This window comes from Haematobia irritans, chromosome 4, assembly GCF_050003625.1.
Source record: "Haematobia irritans isolate KBUSLIRL chromosome 4, ASM5000362v1, whole genome shotgun sequence".
Lineage (NCBI taxonomy): Eukaryota > Metazoa > Arthropoda > Insecta > Diptera > Muscidae > Haematobia > Haematobia irritans.
This window is the reverse complement of record NC_134400.1, coordinates 137,910,379-137,932,557: the sequence shown is the minus strand read 5'-3', so window position 1 is coordinate 137,932,557 and position 22,179 is coordinate 137,910,379. Positions and strand designations below refer to the sequence as shown.

Genomic DNA, 22,179 nt, shown 5'->3' with positions numbered 1-22,179 from the left:
ACACACCATACGCATATTCTATGAATTGAACGAAATAGAAACTGTTTCTGTTTAATTTAATTATTTATTTTGTATATACATTTGACTAAACAAGTAGATCCCTAAACAATAAAGTTCTTTAGAAATAGCAGATTCGTTTACAAATCATTAAAATACAAATACAACATTGATTTCATTTGCAATGTATAGTAAGTTTGTTTGTTGTTTGGTACATTAAACCATATATATATATATATACTATTATTTTTTATTTAATTTGTATACTTTGGCAATTAAGACATGACTTTTAATGCGAAAAGGCTTTGTTTTAAATATATAATTATGATTAACATTTAAATGCTTTTGAATACATTAGACAGAGAATGTATTGAAGGTAATAAGTATATCTACTATATCATCCAGTGATTGTGCGCACAATGTAAAATTAAAAATGTAGCTAGGATATTTTTGACACAACAACCACCAAATCAATTAGCCAATAATAGGATTGTCTTAGATCACCTTCACACAAATATGGTGCCTTCGTCCAAGATTCAATTCGAAAGCCGATATTTTCCAATACTCGAAAAAATATTGCAGCCTCTGACTCAAAGGAATACTGTTTTGCCTTGCTAGGCCAATGATTCATTAAAGGACGCAAGGGCATATGTGATGAATTCGATTCAACATAATGCATATAGGGTAAAACTAAAGCTATAATACATCGACCATTCGTAGCAAGAATTTGATGTATGTCTTCCAGCAATTGAATAGGGTCAATACAACGATCTAATACATTTAGACAGGAGACGAATTGGACATTGTTCACTTCGTCCAAGCGTTCTAAAACCTTAAAATTCAGTTTCTTCAGTCTTTCACGCATGGTCCAGCTGGCTTCGGTGGCATATGCATCGATAACAACATCAGGATTTGACAATCTCAAAGCTTTCAGTAGTACAGCAGATATTTCACCATCACCTGCACCGATATCAACAAAGCGAACCTACAATTTGTATATAATTACATAGTTATTGTCATAGATTTTTATATAAGAGGATTGATACTTACCATGTCATACCTTTGGCTATCAAAACCGCCCTCCTTTAATAGAATGGCAAATTGATGTTCCGATAATATGAACATTGATCCACGTTTTAGAATATATTGGCAACCCTGCCATGTGCAACTAGTAAATTATAATTGAGCTCCAGTAAAAACAATAATATTAAATAAATCAGCAACTTTAAGTAGTTCTTCTTGTGATTAATAAACACTAAAATAAACCGTGCTTACATGACTATTGGTACATTGTCATAAACATTCAACATTTAGCCCTGAATCAAAAGAATAATATTCTGTCTCTGTTGTTTTGTTGGAGATGACGTTTTTATAAACAACTGTTTTGCCGCCATTGCGTGTATGTATGCACTGATCTGCATTTGCTTCACTACTGTCTTCTTTGGAATTGTTTTGGTTTGCTGTCACCCACAAAGCTTATTTTTCTCTGCTATTATTTTACCACTACTCATCATCATTACATATACGTTACTGTGTTCCTGCTTGCTGCTCTTTTGTTTTGATATACTCTTGTTCTGGGATTGTGCTGCTTATATATTTATTAACGATATTATGGCTGGCCGCATTTATACATGCCCGAAATGTGCAAAGCGTGTTAAGGAGAACGAGAATAGTATTGGATGCTATCTATGCGATGATTTTTATCATATCTCCTGCGTTAAGATGTCTAGGGATGTCCATTCATTTTTACATAAGAGCAAAATGTTTTTGTTTAAATGTCCGAAATGCATCCGAAATGGTGTGACTGATACAAGCAATGATAGTACAATTAATGAAACCATTAGCAGAAATACTACATTTAACAACAGCATATCTTCATCATCACTGCGGGATGAACTAAGAAACCGTCTGACTGAGATTTCTTTATCTTTTGATGCATTCAAACAAGACGTACAATCGCAAATACAAAGCTTTTCGTCAATGTTTGATGCATACAAAGAAAACATTCAATCCCAAATTGATAAAATAAACGACAATATGGATGGGCTTTTTGATGCAGTACATAATGAAATGAATCTTAAGATACAAAAAATTGAGCAAGATGTGATGAACTGTCTTGCAGTAACGAAACAATTTGAAACAATGTGCACGAAGAAAATGAACGAAATGGAAGTACAGAATGATATAGAAAGAAGGCGTCTTAACAGAGCAAATATTGTTATAAATGGTTTGCCAGATGGTGTTGACGATTTGAGAAAGCCTGTAGTCAAGATTGCCTCGCTTTGTGGTGTTGAGTTAGGGCCAGGTGATATTCAACACTGTTGTTACATGGCTAAAGGAAAATCGGTTCTCGTCAAGTTAAACTCTGTTTATGCTAGAGACTGTATAATGGCCAATTACCACAAACGTGGCTCTATACTCCTATGTGATGTTCAAGGTGGCGATGTAAGAGCAAGGGTTTATCTAAATGACCATTTACAAAAGACGGCGTCTGATATTATTTTTCTATGCAAAAAAATTAAAAAGACTAGGAATCATAAGAACTTATAAACTAACAAATGCAGACCGTCCCAAGGTAGTTATTTGTCATTCAAATGGGAAACGTATGTCGCTTGACATTGATCAATGTAGTGAACTTCTTGATTCACACAACAAAGATAATAACCAGTTGGTTCCTTTGAATATTGCGTCACTATAATCAAAGACTCTAGTAGATACTGTAGATCTTTATATAGTACTAAACTATTTTTAAATTTATTTATTTTTCTGGTTGCTCATAGAGATATCTACATTTGTCATATTTTTGAAATCTATTCTCCATTATGTACACAGATAATCTTGGACCTATTGTACATGACAATCAGTTCTTGCGTTCAGTACTTGCAAACAGAGGAAAAAGTTTAAATATCATGCACTTTAATTCACAAAGTTTATGTATAAATCCAGCTTCATCTAAATTGGCTGAAATCAAGAATATTGTTGAAGATAGTTTTTTAGATATAGTTGGTATATCCGAGACATGGCTAAAATCATCCACACCTTCGGAATCGGTTGACGTTTCTGGATTTTCCTTTTGTAGGAATGATCGGCCCAATGTGAGAGGGGGTGGAGTAGGATTTCTTGTGTCCAAGAAGTTGAGTTATAAAGTGGTATATACGGGGAGGAATTATTGTAATGTTGAATGTCTTTTTATTGAGGTTGCTACCGTCAATGGGAGGCTGTTAGTAGGTGTTGTCTATTTACCGCATGGCAATTTTGGGGATTTTGAAAGTGAAATTGCAGACCTTTTAGTTTGTTATAATAACATAGTAATTATGGGTGATTTTAATAGAAACCTTTTTGATATTACGAATGCGGTTTCTGTGAGACAATCGTGTAATAGATTGGGTGTCTCGATAATCCATAATGCCTGTCCAACACATTTCGATGTTTTTCATCACTCTACTTCTCTGATTGATTTTTTCTTGACATCTTCTGCAACACAGCTTGAGCATAGTGGTCAATTCATTTGCCCGAACATATCCAAACATGCATTTATTTTCATATCTCTTGGCATTTATGCTCAACGCTCCGAACGTTTCTATGAATTTTATGATTATTATAATTATAGCGAGGAGGCTCTTCAGCGAAATTTTGTAGATGCTGATTTTGAACAAGTTTATCGTGAGTCTGATGTCAATAGGCAAATGTTCATTTTTATGCGGGGCTTAGATATACTACATTCAACTTTCCAGAAAAGGGTGAAGTTGAATCGGTACACGTCTGACAACTGGTTAAGTAGTCCAGTTATAAGGTACCATCAATCAATGTGTGATCTCGCTTTTAGAGCCTTCCTTCGCGATAGGAACGATTTGAATTGGGGAACTTACTGCAGGCTTAGAAACCGTTGTAAAAGAATTAAGAGAAATGTTAAAAGAAGTGCTCACTTTAAACTTTTTGATAATTGTGGTAGTCCGGCGGATTTATGGAAATTGGTTAAGGGTAATGGACTTGGCTTGCGCAATGACGCTAATCATATTGTTTCGTCCGAGAATCTGGATGATATGAACTCTGCATTCGTTAATAGTCAGTCCGATTCCGTGGGAAATGTTTTAGACTATCTTCATACATATGGGAGTGACGATGGATTCTCATTTAGTCATATTACGCTTTCAGATCTTTATACGGGCTTCCATATGGTTAAGTCGAACGCAGCTGGTAGTGACGGTTTCTCCCTCAAATTTTTTAGGACAATTTTTGATATGGTATCTCCTTTTCTGTTGCACATTGTGAACCACATCATTACAACTTCTATATTCCCCAAAGTCTGGAAGACGGCGAAAGTTACTCCTATCAGGAAAAGGGATAGCTGTGAGTTCAGGCCAATAGCACTGCTCCCAGTTCTTTCTAAGGTGGTTGAACATGTATTGAAACAGCAACTCGTTTCTATCGTGGAGAGTAGATCGTTGATGAATGATTGTCAATGTGGGTTTCGAAGTGGCAGAAGTACAACTATGTTGTTGTTGGGATTAACGGATTCAATTCGTAAAGGTCTAGCCAATAACAACATAGGTGTATTGGTTTCTCTTGATCTGGAGAAAGCATTTGATAGGGTTGACTACTTTGTGTTAATTCAAAAGTTGACTAGAAAATTTGGGTTTAGTAGATCTGCTTGTAGGCTAATATATTCATATTTAATTGGAAGAGAGCAATTTGTTAATGTTGGTGGAGTTTCTTCTGTTACATTGTCTGTAAAAAGTGGTGTTCCACAGGGTTCGGTTTTGGGTCCCCTTCTATTTGTTCTATATGTTAATGATCTGTTTGATAATTTAAGTGTTTGGTGTAAACCTTACGCTTATGCAGATGATGTACAACTACTATTTACTGGATCCGGTCGATACGTTCCTGTTCTGCAGAGCAGGATTGATTTGGCATTACAATCTCTCAGCTCATGGATGTCCTCGAATAGATTTAGTGTGAATGCCTCGAAGACGAAGGCTTTACTCTTTTCCAGAGGCGACGTTTCGGATGTGCACCTGTGCTACAATGGTACGAGCATTCAGTTCGTAAGTAGTATAAAATGTTTGGGCGTGATACTAGATGATAAGCTATCGTTTAACCTTCATGTTGATAGCGTGGTTGCGCGTACAACTGCTTGTCTTCGGCAATTGTACAATACAGATTTGGTACTACCACGTTTTGTTAAGGAACGTTTGGCTCATGCTCTTATCATGCCCAATATTTTATATTGCCTCGAGATCTATTCTGGAACGAGCAGAGGTAACATGCTGAGAGTGAATCATGCAGTGAATAGGGTAGTTAGATATATATACTCTCGTAGAATCTTTGATCATGTGAGCCCAGACGTCCACCGTTTTCTTAATTGTTCTTTTTCTAATTTCGTATACTTTCGTATTATGTTGCTGTTTTATAAAATATTTCGTAATCGTACTCCATCTTTTCTTGTTAGTAGTTTTACGTTCTGTCACTCGGTCAGGGCAAATCAGTTGATTATACCTAGAGTTCTGCCCTATTTGGATGGATCTTTCGGGGTCAGAGTAGCCCGTGTTTTTAACGCGCTACCCTCAACTTTGAGAACATTCAACGTTTCCTGTCCTACATATCGAAAAAAGCTACTTCTTCATTTTGCTAATCTGACATAATAAAAAAAAAAAAATAAATAAATAAATAAATAAATAAAAAATAAATAAACTTTATAGTATGCTGTGTCCATTACTTGTCTTACCGCTTAATATGATCGTCATGTACAATTATTAACACTAATCAATAAATATGTGATTTAATTATTATTATTTATAGTATTTTTTTTCTTTTTTTATAAACATAAATTTATATCTATACATTGTTTCCTTTTTTTAAATAATTGTTACCCATATTATTATTATTATTTTTAGTCTTAAGTCATTATGTTTTTATAATTTTGTATTCTAAATTTTGGAGTAGTCTTTATTGTAATTTAATATATATTGGCCCATGGCTTCAAATTACAAAATCGAGAAAATAAATAAAAAAAAAAAAAAAAAAATCCATTTATATCTGTTTGAGTCATAAAAAACTGAAGAAATTGCCGGGCAAGGGCATGCCAAATATGTTTGTAAATATTTGTGCTACTATTTTTCGCGTGTTCAAGCCATTCCATAGTAACATCATCGGGTTGTTCGAATGGTACGAATGTTGTTCGATAAGCGAACTGTGGATCTGTATTCACGCTATACCACTAGAAGACAATAATAAATCTATCAATGGATAAAAACTCCCTTCTCTTTCTTTATTAGTACAGCCATACACAAGATTTAATCTAAGTTGTATTTTAAATATACAAAAAATTGGCTGCGAGTTTGAAAGTGAGATTTATTTCACCTTTGATACAGATTGCTCGTACTGTGTGGGTATCACGCTTGATTCGTTATTGTGTATGAGCAAGCTTAGCACAAATTTCGTAAGTACATGTTTTGAACCGAGAATGTATGAATGAATAACATTTTACTCATGCAGAAATCGTTATTGTTAATAACGATGGAATCCGACAAATACACGTTTTATAAATTTGTTGACTTTATTTCTTACTTTAGTAAGTAATTACAATGTTTTAAAATGCTATTTTCGAACAAATGATCATGATGGATTAAAATCGTAGTATTTAAAACGTTTTGTTTTGAAACGTATGTTTATAACAGGTTGGCTGATAAGTTCCCGGTCTGACACATAGATGGCGTCGCTAGTATTAAATGCATATTATTTTTATATAGTACCAACCTTCAAATGATTCGTGTCAAAATTTGAAAATTGATTGGTATGCAAAATTCAAGCGTGGTAAAATGAGCACGGAGGACGGTGAACACAGTGGACGCCCGAAAGAGGTGGTTACCGACGAAAACATCAAAAAAATCCACAAAATGATTTTGAATGACCGTAAAATGAAGTTGATCGAGATAGCAGAGGCCTAAAAAATATCAAAGGAACGTGTTGGTCATATCATTCATCAATATTTGGATATGCGGAAGCTCTGTTCAAAATGGGTGCCGCGCGAGCACACATTTGACCAAAAACAACAACGTGTTGATGATTCTGAGCGGTGTTTGCAGCTGTTAACTCGTAATACACCCGAGTTTTTCCGTCGATATGTGATAATGGATGAAACATGGCTCCATCACTACACTCCTGAGTCCAATCGACAGTCGGCTGAGTGGACAGCGACCGGTGAACCGTCTCCGAAGCGTGGAAAACTCAAAAGTCCGTTGGCAAAGTAATGGCCTCTGTTTTTTGGGATGCGCATGGAATAATTTTTATCGATTATCTTGAGAAGGGAAAAACCATCAACAGTGACTATTATATGGCGTTATTGGAGCGTTTTAAGGTCGAAATCGCGGCAAAACGGCCCCATATGAAGAAGAAAAAAGTGTTATTCCACCAACGCAACGCACCGTGCCACAAGTCATTGAGAACGATGGCAAAAATTCATGAATTGGGTTTCGAATTACTTCTCCACCCACCGTATTCTCCAGATCTGGCCCCCAGCGACTTTTTCTTGTTCTCAGACCTCAAAAGGATGCTCGAAGGGAAAAAATTTGGCTGCAATGAAGAGGTGATCACCGAAACTGAGGCCTATTTTGAGGCAAAACCGAAGGAGTACTACCAAAATGGTATCAAAAAATTGGAAGGTCGTTATAGTTGTTGTATCGCTCATGAAGGGAACTATGTTGAATAAAAACGAATTTTGACAAAAAATGTTTTTCTTTGTTAGACCGGGGACTTATCAGCCAACCTGTTATTGAACAATATTTCAAATAATATATTATTAAATGATGAAATAGACCAACAAAGGTTTTCTATATCGTTAAAGGTTGTCAATTGTAAACGTCTTTTAGAGTAAATATATCTTGAAAAGTAAGCATTATTATTTTTGCATCAAACATTATCTACAATATAAAGAAAATGAAAATATGAAAGACATTTTAGATATTTTTGGAAACGCTTTGATCAAGGAAAATGTTTGACCCTTCTGTCCAATACAGAATCCAGAAGTAGAGCGCAAATTAGGTTAGGTTAGGTATAGTGGCAGACCGATATTTCAGGCTCGCTTAGGCTATTCAGTGCATTGTCATGCCACAATGGTGAACTTCTCTCTTATCACTGAGTGCTACCCGATTCTACGTTAAGCTGAATGACAAGGGACCTCCTTTTTATAGCCAAGTCCGAACGGCGTGCAGTGAATCCACTTAGAGAAGCTTTGAAGCACTTAGAAATGTCACCAGCATTACTGAGGTGGGATAATCCACCGCCGAAAATGTTTTTGGTGTTTGGTGGAAACTGGGTTTGAACCCACGACCCTGTGTATGCTAGCCATTGCACCACGGTCACGTAACAAATTAAGATTGCTACATGACTATGATTGCCTTCCTTCGAAACGGGTTCAATTCGCGTTAACTTCCAACCATCAGGATATGTTGACATCATTATTTCTGTGTACATATGGGAAAGCATACTCGAATATATAGGGCAAAATAATATTTATGAATGACATAGATTTAATAGCGTTCATAATTAATATGAGACAATGTCAAATATTAATTATGAATGTTCATATAAGTAGGTGACCGGGTTTTGAGACTTTCTCCTATGGACAGAGTCTAGAGTGGGCTGACGCGAAACCAAAGTGGACAGGTGGCCGGGGTTTGACTTTTACCTATGGACAGATTCCAAACTGGGATTCCAAGTGGGCTTGAGACTTTCTCCTATGGACAGAGTCCATGGTAGGCTAACTCAAACTAGAGTTGTGCACGTGAGTAATACTTTACTCACGCACACTCACGAAAAGAAAATGTGTACTCACGCACACTCACGCACGAAAATGTCATGAATCACGAAAAATACCGTGACTCACGAATAATTTTATGAGTAATTTACCTCATGAAAACAAGAGCACGATTAAAATCGAGAGCGTTATTAAACTTTTAATATCCTAGGTGTCAGTAAAATTGTAAATGAATATAACTCTTAAGCGCGATTATTTTCGTGAAGTCACGACAATTTCGTGTCACGTGCACACCACTAACTCAAACCCAGCAACTTTCCGGGTCCATAGTTATGCACACACTGGCCAAAATAGGACCACCATGTACTAAAGTAAATTTAACCCGAAAATTTAATGAATCTCAATATCTCCATGTGGCAACTTGACCTAATTTGGAAAATTATCCATAATTACCACCAATATGGCTCTATACAAGTTACATTTGTTTATTTTATAGCCTCTATTTTTGTATGCCATACTTACCAGTTTAGTGTCATATTTATCTAAGTAAAAGTCATTGTGAAATTTTGTATATATTGCTCGTGCAAGAGTGCCCCTTGGCATGTTCATAATTACCAACTTTAGTATGAATATTTAGGGCAACAACATTACAAAAAGAAAATATATTTTTACTTGGCCCAAGAAAAAGCTAATGAAGAATGAAATCAGATGTTTTTTTATTGTGAATGATAACTAGGTCGATAACGATTTCATAAGAACGATAACAATGTGCAGTGTGGCCAATGTATAATTAAAAGTAAATTTAACCGCTTTTCGTATACATCAAAAGATACCCAATTGGGTATCTTTTGATGGCTGAATAAGGATCCTTATTCAGCCTTGCTATACACTTTTATTAATGTAATTTTTGCTTTGCACAGTATTTAACTTAAAATTGGTCTATACAAGTGAACTTAAAGTTAGTGCTTTTGTAGTGAGCTACTCATTTGACGACAGGGCAGACAGAGAAGTCGCAAGTTTTTCCTAGAGATTTCCCCCCAATAAAATCTTGCAAACCAGGTTGCCTGCTGGTTGTTGATAATAAGCAAAGCACCAATACAAAATACATTTTCCGCAACTACAAAAGTTAAAGGATTCGTTTTTTGTTTTTAATGTGCATATAGTTACTGGATGCCGTTCGCGTACTTTTTAGCAAGTTTAAGCAAAGAAATTAAAATACACTCTTACTCTCTTTCTAGTTTTTATTGGATATTTTTTACTGGAAAAGTACGCGAACGGATAAATTTATAATAAGAACGGCGCATCACGTTACTATGTAACACTAATTACATTCTTTACATTGGCGAGTAAATAATAATCGAATGTTATCGAAATGTTGTTACTCATAACATACCGTTACATCTGCTGTCTTATCCAAATAATACTGTTGTACTAATTATTTGTATTAAATGTCTGAAATAACTTTTGAAAAATAGATGGTAAAACCGATATGAATTCTAGCGATGCCACATATTGTCCTGATGCTGAAACTATGATGCAAAATGGTAAATAATAACTTTGTTTTGAAAGTGCTTATAAACATGGCCAAATTTTCAGCTTCAATGGATGCTTCTCAAACATTACGTCGATCTGTAAGATTATCTCAAAGGCCACGAATACGTTATATGTATACTAAGCGCAAAGGAAACTCTAAATGTTCCAAGCATTCGAGTGTCTTAAATATGCAACATAATATTACCAATACACCTCCAATAGGTATTTCGAAGCCAATATTAAAAGAACGCCCACAGGACAATGACTTGGTATTATTACAAAAAGAATATAACATGTTGGTTTCGCATTCAAATGTAGATACCAATGAAGTCACATGTACACAAGCCAATGAATTTACATGTACACAAGCATTATTTACCATTGCCGATATTATAGAAGATGAAGAACGAACGGTATCAATGAAAATGCCAAACAATATACATTCATTAAACAAAAAACGAAGACATGGAATTGATCTTTCCCAAAAATTGTCCGCAATTCCCAAAACAACCAGAGTGGAATTGACAGAAGGTAACAATATGCCTATTAGGTATCTCCGAATTAGTATATAATGATAAAAAAATTTTTGTAAGAACCCGACATAGATCGAATACAGTATCAAAAACCTGTTGAACTTGAGCTTCCCGAATACAATGGTCCAATTGGGCCTAAGACAATGCGGCGCAAAATAAGGGCAAAAATGAGCAACAAATCGACCAAGAAACCCAAGGAGGTTTTTAAATCAAAGGTAAGGTATCAAAAAAAAAAAATATATGTTTACGGCGTTCGCACAAATTATAATTATTACAATAATAATACTATTTATATCATAAAGATTACAGACATTAAAACATATATGACTCAAAAGTTACTTAGTTTCTTGAATATGATACAATAAACACATAATCATAAAATGTACTATTCGACATTACCTTGCATATAGACTAGAAATGTTTTGCTCAAAATTGAGAGACCAAATATATTGTCTCTTACGGGTATTAAAAATAACTTTAACGCTTTATTGCTTTTTATCATTTTTTCACAATAAGATAGCTCAAACTCAATTTGAATTTATTTCATGTATCGTTGCCGTAAAACTCAATTGATCTGCTATATTCTAACATTTATATTTCGAATTATGCTATACATCTATATTTTAGCGCAAAACTCAAGCAATAAATAGTGGTTTAAAATCCTATAATCTAAGCGACAATGTTTGGCTAAAAGATATACCTTTGGATTTAACTATGAAGAAATCTGAAATGTTATCTAGTATAACGCAGAGAACTGAAAAACTCAACTTAAATGATATTACCTTATCGATCGAAACAATATCGAATATGGCAAATACAGACCAAGGAGGGTCTCTGATAGATAATATGCGGGAGGTCGTTTTAAATGGATCAAACCAATTAGGTAAGAGCATATATTTAATAACTGTTTGCACAACTTTTATCACCATTAATTTCCAAAGTGTGGTCATAGTACAAATACATTATTTCCTATTGAGGATTAAGAGCGGCTCAATGCTTAGGTCTGATTAATCATCTTCTGTGGTTTTGGGAAACAGTACAATTAAATTCGTATTTGATAATACAAATTCTAAATTCGAATCTAAAAAATTAAATCGTGTTTGAGGCTATAATTCGTATTCGGACAAAGCGTTCTACTGTAAAGTTTGATTTAACTTATTTTTTACATGGGGGTTTATTCAAATACATTTTTGAAAATGTTTTTAGAAATGTGCGATATTCTAATGTTTTTTATAACCTCCATGGTTCTAATAAAGACTGTCTTCAACAATTGACTTGGTTGTGTTGTGGTTGTTGTTGTAACAGTTTTTAATGTAATTTCATTCATTTTTATACCCTTAACCACTACTGTGGTACAGGGTATAATAAGTTTGTGCATTTGTATGTAACGCCAAGAAGGAAAAGTCTGGGACCCATCGTTTAGTATACCGATCGTCTTAGAATTAAATTCTGAGTCGATTTAGCGATGTCCGTCTGTCTGTCTGTCTGTCTGTCTGTCTGTCTGTCCGTCTGTCTGTCTGTTGATGTATTTTTGTGTGCAAAGTACAGCTCGCAGTTTTAGTCCGATTGTCCTAAAATTTGGTACAGGGTCCTGTTTCGGCTCAAAGACGATCCCTATTGATTTTGGAAAAAATCGGTTCAGATTTAGATATAGCTGCCATATATATTTTTCACCGATCTGGTCATAATTGGCGTGTATATCAACCGATCTTCCTCAAATTCCGTACATCCGAATATTTTATGAGTCTCGAAAAACTTGCAAAATATCAGCCAAATCGGTTCAGATTTAGATATAGCTCCCATATATAGCTTTCGCCCGATTTACACTCATTTGCCCACAGAGGCCAATTTTTTGCTCCGATTTAGTTGAAATTTTGCACAGGGAGTAAAATTAGCATTGTAGCTATGCGTGTCAAATTTGGTTGAAATCGGTTCAGATTTAGATATAGCTCCCATATATAGCTTTCGCCCGATTTACACTCAAATGACCACAGAGGCCAATTTTTTGCTCCGATTTAGTTGAAATTTTGCACAGGGAGTAGAATTAGCATTGTAGCTATGCGTGCCAAATTTGGTTGAAATCGGTTCAGATTTAGATATAGCTCCCATATATAGCTTTCGCCCGATTTACACTCATATGACCACAGAGGCCAATTTTTTGCTCCGATTTAGTTGAAATTTTGCACAGGGAGTAGAATTAGCATTGTAGCTATGCGTGCCAAATTTGGCTGAAATCGGTTCAGATTTAGATATATCTCCCATATATAGCTTTCGCCCGATTTACACTCATATGGCCGTAGAGGCCAATTTTTAACTCCGATTTAGTTGAAATTTTACACAGGGAGTAGAATTAGCATTGTAGCTATGCGTGCCAAATTTGGTTGAAATCGGTTCAGATTTAGATATAGCTCCCATATATATGTTTTTCTGATTTCGACAAAAATGGTCAAAATACCAACATTTTCCTTGTAAAATCGCCACTGCTTAGTCGAAAAGTTGTAAAAATGACTCTAATTTTCCTAAACATCTAATGCATATATATCGAGCGATAAATCATAAATAAACTTTTGCGAAGTTGTCTTAAAATTGCTCCAGATTTAAATGTTTCCCATATTTTTTTACTAACATTGTGTTCCACACTAGTATATTAGCCGACTTAAATTTTGAGTCTATAGATTTTGTAGAAGTCTATCAAATTCTTCCAGATCGAGTGATATATAAATGTATGTATTTGGGACAAACCTTTATATATAGCCCCCAACACATTTGACGGATGTAATATGGTATCGAAAATTTAGATCTACAAAGTGGTGCAGGGTATAATATAGTCGGCCCCGCCCGACTTTAGACTTTCCTTACTGGTTTTTTCTATGCTTTGGTACTTGAACTGGTGTCCAGATCTAGGAACTCTGCGACATGGGTGGGGTGCGTCCAGAGTGGTCTGGTGGTGAGTCGGGTAGGTTTAGCTGGCCAAGGGAAAAGGTGATGAGTGTCATGTGGCCCTTGGTTACAGATGGGACACACGTCAGCTACGCTGCTATCAATCATTGATAGGTAGGAATTGATGCCCTTACCTGATCTTACGTGTTGTGTTGTGGTAACAGTTGCCGGTGACAAAATATCATAAAACTTTTTGACATCGAAGTCCAGAGATCGTTACCCGAGGATTTACTTTCGAAATTTATTTTATTTATTTATTTATTTTATTTTCATTATGCAATTTGAAGCCACATAGCGGCCAATTTATGTAAATTACAATGAACTACTAACCGTGACTAAAGTATAATTTAAGTTATGGCAATGTGAAAATATATGCGAGTATATAAAAAGTATAAATATGTATATAAGATGGTATAAAATAGATTAATTAATAATATGATAAAAAATGAAATATAACAATTATAAATAATAATATAACATTATATAAAATAACATTTTTGGTTCCCATTATAATTGAAGAAAAAGACGAGAGAAAACATTATTTACTCAACCAAGCACAACAAAGCAGTACTACTAACTCGAGTTTGGATAAGCTTCATGCAGGTGATCCAAGATGATCGAGTAATCTTTTACGATATGTCGAATCAGAAATCGAGAAATCCTTTAAAATAGCAGGGAGACAATTATAAGATCTGGCGATTCTAGCCTGAAATGACTTGTCCATATGACCTCTGGCAAGTGGCACAACAATCTGATTTCGCCGCGAGCGGCCAAATGAAAATAAGTCCACGAGAAATCGAGGTGACTGAGCACTGAAAATTTTGTGGAAAAGAACAAGTGATCTGAAGTCAATAAAACTCGAAAATGGGCACCCCAGGAAATCCTGGACATGAGAAGATATATGGTCATATCGACGCAATGAATGTAGATAACGGACTATTCTATGAATTGCTAGTTTGACTTTCCTTATGTTACCAGCATTTGTGCCACAAAAAAACTTCAATGCCATATAGAATATTGGGCATTGCCAAAGCATGTACAAGTCTCTTTTTGAATGAAAAAGGCAGCATCAAATCAGAGTTGTACAATTGGCGTAGAGTCAAATTCGTTTGACTAATAACATTGTCTATATGTAGATTTTCTCCCACTCTGTTAGGAACCCACAGATTAACATACCTCAGATTTCCTGTTCTACATTCGAGAGATCGTACATAGTGTCCGTTGCTAGAATTTGGAATTCTCTCCCGATAACACTCAGGTGCTTCAACTTTACTGTTTACCAATTTAAGCAATTCTTGTTACAGAGTTTTCTGAGTTAATGATTTATAGAAGAATAAATTAATTAATAAAGATGTCTGTCACTGCCAATGGTAGTTATCCTTATTTTCTGGAATAAGTATTGGTGGATATTATTTGAACCTTTAGCCATATTTTTATTTTTATTTTTTACTTTTTAGTTTTATTTTTATTATTTGCTTTATTTCGTTTGCACTTATATATTCTACACTTTTTCTAAAAATTCATTCATATTGTTATTTAATTAAATGGTAAATTTATTTTAGATTTTATATAATTAATTAGTTATAGCAATATTTTTGCTTATTTGATTTGCAATTATATATTCTACACTTTTCTAAAAATTCATTCATATTGTTCTTTAATTAAATAGTAAATTTATTTTAGATTTTATATAATTAATTACTTATAGAGGCAATTATTGACTTTTCTGGATTATTGTATTATAAATAAAATAAAATAAATAAAATAAATAAAAATAAAAAAATTGTACATTAGTCCATATGGTTATGTTAAAAAGAATAGCAGATCAAATACATATAAAGGGTGATTTGTTAAGAGCTTGATAACTTTTTTTTTTAAAAAAACGCATAAAATTTGCAAAATCTCATCGGTTCTTTATTTGAAACGTTAGATTGGTCCATGACATTTACTTTTTGAAGATAATTTCATTTAAATGTTGACCGCGGCTGCGTCTTAGGTGGTCCATTCGGAAAGTCCAATTTTGGGCAACTTTTTCGAGCATTTCGGCCGGAATAGCCCGAATTTCTTCGGAAATGTTGTCTTCCAAAGCTGGAATAGTTGCTGGCTTATTTCTGTAGACTTTAGACTTGACGTAGCCCCACAAAAAATAGTCTAAAGGCGTCAAATCGCATGATCTTGGTGGCCAACTTACCGGTCCATTTCTTGAGATGAATTGTTCTCCGAAGTTTTCCCTCAAAATGGCCATAGAATCGCGAGCTGTGTGGCATGTAGCGCCATCTTGTTGAAACCACATGTCAACCAAGTTCAGTTCTTCCATTTTTGGCAACAAAAAGTTTGTTAGCATCGAACGATAGCGATCGCCATTCACCGTAACGTTGCGTCCAACAGCATCTTTGAAAAAATACGGTCCAATGATTCCACCAGCGTACAAACCACACCAAACAGTGCATTTTTCGGGGGCAGTTCTTGAACGGCTTCTGGTTGCTCTTCACTCCAAATGCGGCAATTTTGCTTATTTACGTAGCCATTCAACCAGAAATGAGCCTCATCGCTGAACAAAATTTGTCGATAAAAAAGCGGATTTTCTGCCAACTTTTCTAGGGCCCATTCACTGAAAATTCGACGTTGTGGCAGATCGTAAGTCTATTCATGATGAAATGTCAAAGCATACTGAGCATCTTCCTCTTTGACACCATGTCTGAAATCCCACGTGATCTGTCAAATACTAATGCATGAAAATCCTAACCTCAAAAGAATCACCCTTTATAAGCAACTTTAATTATTGATAGGTTCATGTAGGGGCGGTGTCTAATTATGGGCCTATATTGACCATCAGCAGCCTCCAACTCCAGAGATGTAGTTGGTAAAATAAACTATTCTTTCTTCTATTTTGCAGGTCACACAGAGAAGAAAATTGAACATATATCCGATAAAAAGATTAAGCGGTAAATATTGTGATACGACGATTTAAAATTCAATTATATTTGCATTTATATAATTTTTATAGCAGAAAATCGTTAAAGCTACTAAATAAATCCACAATTCAGAATCTTTCTAATAATATTGGTACGGTTAAGTTTCAGAAGCCCACCATAAAAAACAACTACAGTGAAAATTCAAAGTATATTTTGGATATTATTATTATGTTTGATTTTTAATGTATCCTAATCGAGAAATTTCCTTTTTAGATCATTGTTTTTGGACGAAACTAAGATGGAAATATCGCCGTCTGTGAAGAAACGAAAAATGACACAGAATTACAAAATAGCAACGGAAGAAGAACGACCAAGTCGCATACTAAAAACGCCGTGGAATATCGGAAACAAAGAAGGTAACAGCTCTACTCAGAATAAGACCGGCATACATATCAAAGAAGAAAGTTTTGGATATACCAAAATGCAGCGAGCAACGAGAAATGATATGGAGAAAATTAAAAGAAATGAATTTTACGGGGGTTCAATGTTGCCCGACATTTATCCACCACATTTTAAGTATCAATTACCACCGGAAGTTGTATTGACACAACCATCAACGATGGCAAAACCTAATTCGTTTACACCCGAGCAGGCATTCTCTTTTGATTTGAAAGATTCCAGTTCAACATCACCTTCTTTAACAGAATCCTTGCGAGAAACTTTTGATACAGATGATGTGCGAAATCTTTTGAGCATTGAAAAATCATCATATCGCTTGTATGATTACCATGTGCAAGCATTGGCTATAATTTTAAATATTAACGAAAATTACTTAAACGAAATTTTCAATAAAGTTTTAAATATTAGTCCAACCGCCCTACGCAAAGTGAGTAAAGCAGTAAAAACGCCATTTGTTCAAGATCAGGATATATTCGAAATTCAGAATTCTCTCGAGAATAGTCCTTCAGACAACGAAATCATTCCATGTAGTCAACGTGTTTACGGGAATTCAAGACTAAAGTCACTCAAAAGTGAAAATAATCCATAAACTTCATCAAATGTGTATTGAATATTTCATAAATTTCATATATCAATAAATAATGTATAATGTGTGTGACTGAGCCGAGCGGTAAATATATATAGTCGAAAACGGACGATCACTTTCATTTTATAGCCAACAGTTTTTTCTGGTGTATTTTCTTCTACCTTTCAATATGTTGGGGATGCCGACCATTAGTTTCCAGGAAAAAATGAATGAACAGACCAAATTAAACAAAAATTATGGGAAGTGAAGGACTGTCAATTGCAGTTTCATCTATGACAATAAATATTTCAAACCCAAAGATCGACTGTCCCAAGTTAAAAAAATACGAGTATATATGGCCGTAAGTTCTGCCAGGCCGAATTTTATGTACCCTCCACCATGGATTGCGTAGAAACTTCTACGAAAGACTGTCATCCACAATCGAATTACTTAGGTTGTGGTATCTTAAATCGTTTTCTAAATTGTGAGTTAGTCCCTACGTGGTATATATTAGATAAAAAAGGTATGTGTAGGTAAGTCTACAAATAATTACGAATCGATATGGACTTTTGCACGGTACGTAGAGTGCCAGAATTGAAATATGGGGGTCGCTTATATGGGGGCTATATATTTACAATTATGAATTTGATATGGACCAATTTTTGTGTGATTGGGGATCGATTTATCTGAGGGCTATATATAACTATAGACCGATATGGACCTTGTTAGGCATGGTTGTTAACAGCCATATACTAGCACAATGTACCAAATTTCAACTGACTCGGATGAAATTTGCTCCTCCAAGAGGCTCCAACACCAAATCTCGGGATCGGTTTATGTGGGGGCTATATATGATTATGGACTGATATGGACCACTTTTGGCAAGGTTCTTAAATATCATATACTACCACCACGTACCAAATTTCAACCAGATCGGATGAATTTTGCTTCTCCAAAAGGCACCGGAGGTCAAATCTGGGGATCGGTTTATATGGGGGCTATATATAATCATGGACTGATATGAACCAATTCCTGCATGGTTGTTGGATACCATATACCAACATCACGTACCAAATTTCAACCGAATCGGATGAATTTTGCTCTTCCAAGGGACTCCGGAGGTCAAATCTGGGGATCGGTTTATATGGGGGCTATATATAATTATGGGCCGATTTCGACCAATTTTCGCATGGGTGTTTGAGGCCATATATTAACACCACGTACCAAATATCAACTGAATCAGATGAATTTTGGTCTTCCAAGAGGCTCCGGAGGTCAAATCTGGTGATCGGTTTATATGGGGGCTATATATAATTATTGACTGATGCGGACCACATTTTGCATAGTTTTTAGAGACCATATACTAACACCATGTACCAAATTTCAGCCGGATCGGATGAAATTTTCTTCTCTTAAAGGCTCCGCAAGCCAAATTTGGGGATCGGTTTATATGGGGGCTATATATAATTATGAACCGATGTGGACCAATTTGTGCATGGTTTGTTAAAGACCATATACTTAAACCATGTACCAACTTTCAGCCGGATCGGATGAAATTTGTTTCTCTTAGAGTCCCCGCAAGCCAAATTTGGGGGTCCGTTTATATGGGGGCTATACGTAAAAGTGGACCGATATGGCCCATTTGCAATACCATCCGACCTACATCAATAACAACTGCTTGTGCCAAGTTTCAAGTCGATAGCTTGTTTCGTTCGGAAGTTAGCGTGATTTCAACAGACCGACGGACGGACTAGCTCAGATCGACTCAGAATTTCACCACGACCCAGAATGTATATACTTTATGGGGTCTTAGAGCAATATTTCGATGTGTTACAAACGGAATGACAAAGTTAATATACCCCCATCCTATCAAAGATTATAGAAGAGGAAGATGGGAGATTGGCTACTGAGCACATCAAACCATTTACCACATTAGTTTAATAGTCGAACCATACGTATACGACAAGTATTGACATAGCATTAAAATGAAAATAAAAAGAAATTAAGAGCACGAAATAAATTTCCATAAAGGGTAAAGGCCGGTACTATGTTCATTCTTGCGAAAAAATTTTATGGAAACCATTATTTCGCACATAGAAAGCGGCGTTTTTTTAGGTAGCTTGGAGCGCTATTTTACAGGGAGCGATATTGAATTAAGTTGGTGGTTGTTGCTTGTTTTTACAAAATAACATTTTATTTTTCCTTGGGCAATTGATCTGCTATTCCTTTGATCCTTTGTATAGATTCGGAACAAAAATATGGTCCGTGTTTGATTTATAAACACGCACAAATAGTTTTTAATAAATAAATTATTTCTTAATTCACATTGCAAATGGCGCCGTGCTATAAACGTCAGTTTTTCAACACGAAAAAACAAAGTATCACAAATGGAAAAAATTTCGCAAATTTTTCGCATTTTTTTGGTTTTGTATGGAGTTTCAACGCGAAAACCGAACAGAGTACCGGCCTTAAAATGTATTTTTTTTTTTGTTGTTGCCTAAAATTTAACATTGTTTCATTAAGAAAATTACATTTTTCATTTAAAAAATAAAAACTAAAAACAACTAAAAGATTACAAACATGTATTAATCTGGTAAATGCAACATTTCGTTCCACGCAAGCCAATCTCCCATCTTCCTCAAATCTATAATCTTTGATTTGGGTATCCTATTTGAGAGAAATGTTAACGAACAACGACATCTATTGGCATAGACGAAGAAAATGTATACACTTTTTTAACAATTCACCATAATTTTGTATATTTGCAGTCATAGACCAAGAAAATATAGACATACTTTAGGGCTGTTTTCTTTTAGCACTGGATACCCTAAGCCGTGAAGGACTAAAAGAAAACAGAGTAATCGTTTATCCAGGACATCTCCAAAAATATGCAACACTGCCATCAGCTGTTTTAAAACAATCACAGAAAATAAGTGAAATCTTGCATTTTTAATGTATGAAATGCTCCAATTAGTAATAAATATTTACTGCTGCGATTATTTACGACACTTTACCACTTTGAATTTCATGTTTTTCGATAAATTATTCACAATAAATTGCTATTGTGAATCGAAGAAGCGTCACTTTATCAAAATACAATCTGGCAACACCGGCGCGACTTGCACTGATGAGATGTTCTGGATAGAACACCAGTGCGACGATGTTCTGGATAGTCAATATAAATGTTACATCCAGTGCTAAAAGAAAACAGCCCTTTTGATAATCCACATCCCAATAAACACAAACGTTGGAAAAATGCTAAATTTCAACAATTTTTCAAACATTTTTTAGAAGGATTAGTGTAATATTCAAGTTGAAAATTTGTTGAGAAAATCGCGTTCTCAACAAAAAACAGACATTACCCTCAACAGTGAAATTCAACACATTAGCAATAATATCTCAAGTGTTATGCTCAAATTGAAATGCATCGCTACTCAATAATTTGTCAAACAATTTTCGATGCCAGTCAAATTCAAAATTAACATCGTTGCAAATACCTTTTAACCTAAATTTGTATGAATGATATAACCACTTCAAATTGAAAGTCAAAGCCAAAATTCTATGAATTTTGTATAATTTTTTCATTTTCATCAAAATAAAATATATTGTTACGTTTTTATATTTAGGCGTTTTTAATTACCCGACAATTAAAACACAGTTCTTTTAAATACCGACAATCTACAATTTATTTACTATGACTTCACACTTTACAATTCGTTCACACTGAAGTTATTCGTTTGACGCTTTAATTAAGACTGACTCGCAAGCAGCATGCGAGCGCTTTTATATATGACGGTGTGGCAATACGAGAACATTCTGGTAGCACTACAATATTCTGGCAACGCCAGAACATTCTTAGACAATGCTAGAAGGATCTACGACCATTAAGTAATTCGTCTGGTGGCTGCCAAACACATACACACTCACATAGATATATGCTCGCATTACTACAACAACAATGACAATAGACAATGAGATGAAATGAGAAAGCAAAATAACAAAGCAAAGGGGTTGTTATTCTATGAGAGAGTAAGAACTAACATTTCGGTAAGCAAACAAAAGAACATAAAAGAAATTCAGGAAAATACTAGAAAATGAATAGATGATTCCAACAAGTGATAGCGAAATTTTATCGTTACAATTTTAAATTAACGGAAACTAATTTAAATAAACTTATATCTATAATTATCAAATTCGTAACAATATAATAATACACTACACTACATAATACACTACAATACCAATTGATAAATAATAATCTTATTAAACATATCAACAAATAAGAACAAAAAAAAAAAAAACAAACAAACAACAAAACTTTAAATATCTTAAACATTATTAGTAAACACTTTTGCATTGATAATTCGATTTCCTTCCTTTTGGTGTCGTAAAACAGCATTAAAATTTATTAACATGCGGGCAATTTGAAATTAGGGACGTACTGGACCGCGTGTTAGAATGATTTCCAGCCGAAGGAATTCA

General features: G+C 34.8%; 2 protein-coding genes across 5 annotated transcripts; one reads left to right on the top strand and one right to left on the bottom strand.

The window, feature by feature from the left end:
• Nucleotides 1-44: 44 nt before the first annotated feature.
• On the bottom strand, nucleotides 45-9,465 carry LOC142233774 (protein-L-histidine N-pros-methyltransferase). 2 transcript variants are annotated; one of them, XM_075304805.1, is made up of 4 exons: nucleotides 9,275-9,465; nucleotides 6,022-6,233; nucleotides 1,048-1,139; nucleotides 45-982 (listed from the first exon to the last, which is right to left on the bottom strand). In XM_075304805.1, the coding sequence occupies exons 2-4, from the start codon at nucleotides 6,134-6,136 to the stop codon at nucleotides 437-439; spliced, it is 753 nt and encodes a 250-aa protein (XP_075160920.1). In that variant the 5' UTR covers nucleotides 6,137-6,233; nucleotides 9,275-9,465; the 3' UTR covers nucleotides 45-436. The 2 variants fall into 2 exon arrangements, with proteins under 2 accessions (XP_075160920.1, XP_075160919.1); XM_075304804.1 differs by having other exon boundaries at nucleotides 6,022-6,214.
• Nucleotides 9,466-9,997: 532 nt separating this feature from the next.
• Nucleotides 9,998-17,827, top strand: LOC142236348 (uncharacterized). 3 transcript variants are annotated; one of them, XM_075307597.1, is made up of 7 exons: nucleotides 10,001-10,296; nucleotides 10,349-10,816; nucleotides 10,879-11,033; nucleotides 11,446-11,701; nucleotides 16,655-16,703; nucleotides 16,769-16,879; nucleotides 16,947-17,827. In XM_075307597.1, the coding sequence occupies exons 1-7, from the start codon at nucleotides 10,242-10,244 to the stop codon at nucleotides 17,719-17,721; spliced, it is 1,869 nt and encodes a 622-aa protein (XP_075163712.1). In that variant the 5' UTR covers nucleotides 10,001-10,241; the 3' UTR covers nucleotides 17,722-17,827. The 3 variants fall into 3 exon arrangements, with proteins under 3 accessions (XP_075163713.1, XP_075163712.1, XP_075163711.1); XM_075307596.1 differs by having other exon boundaries at nucleotides 16,766-16,879; XM_075307598.1 differs by lacking the exon at nucleotides 16,769-16,879 and having other exon boundaries at nucleotides 9,998-10,296.
• The last annotated feature ends 4,352 nt before the right edge of the window (nucleotides 17,828-22,179 follow it).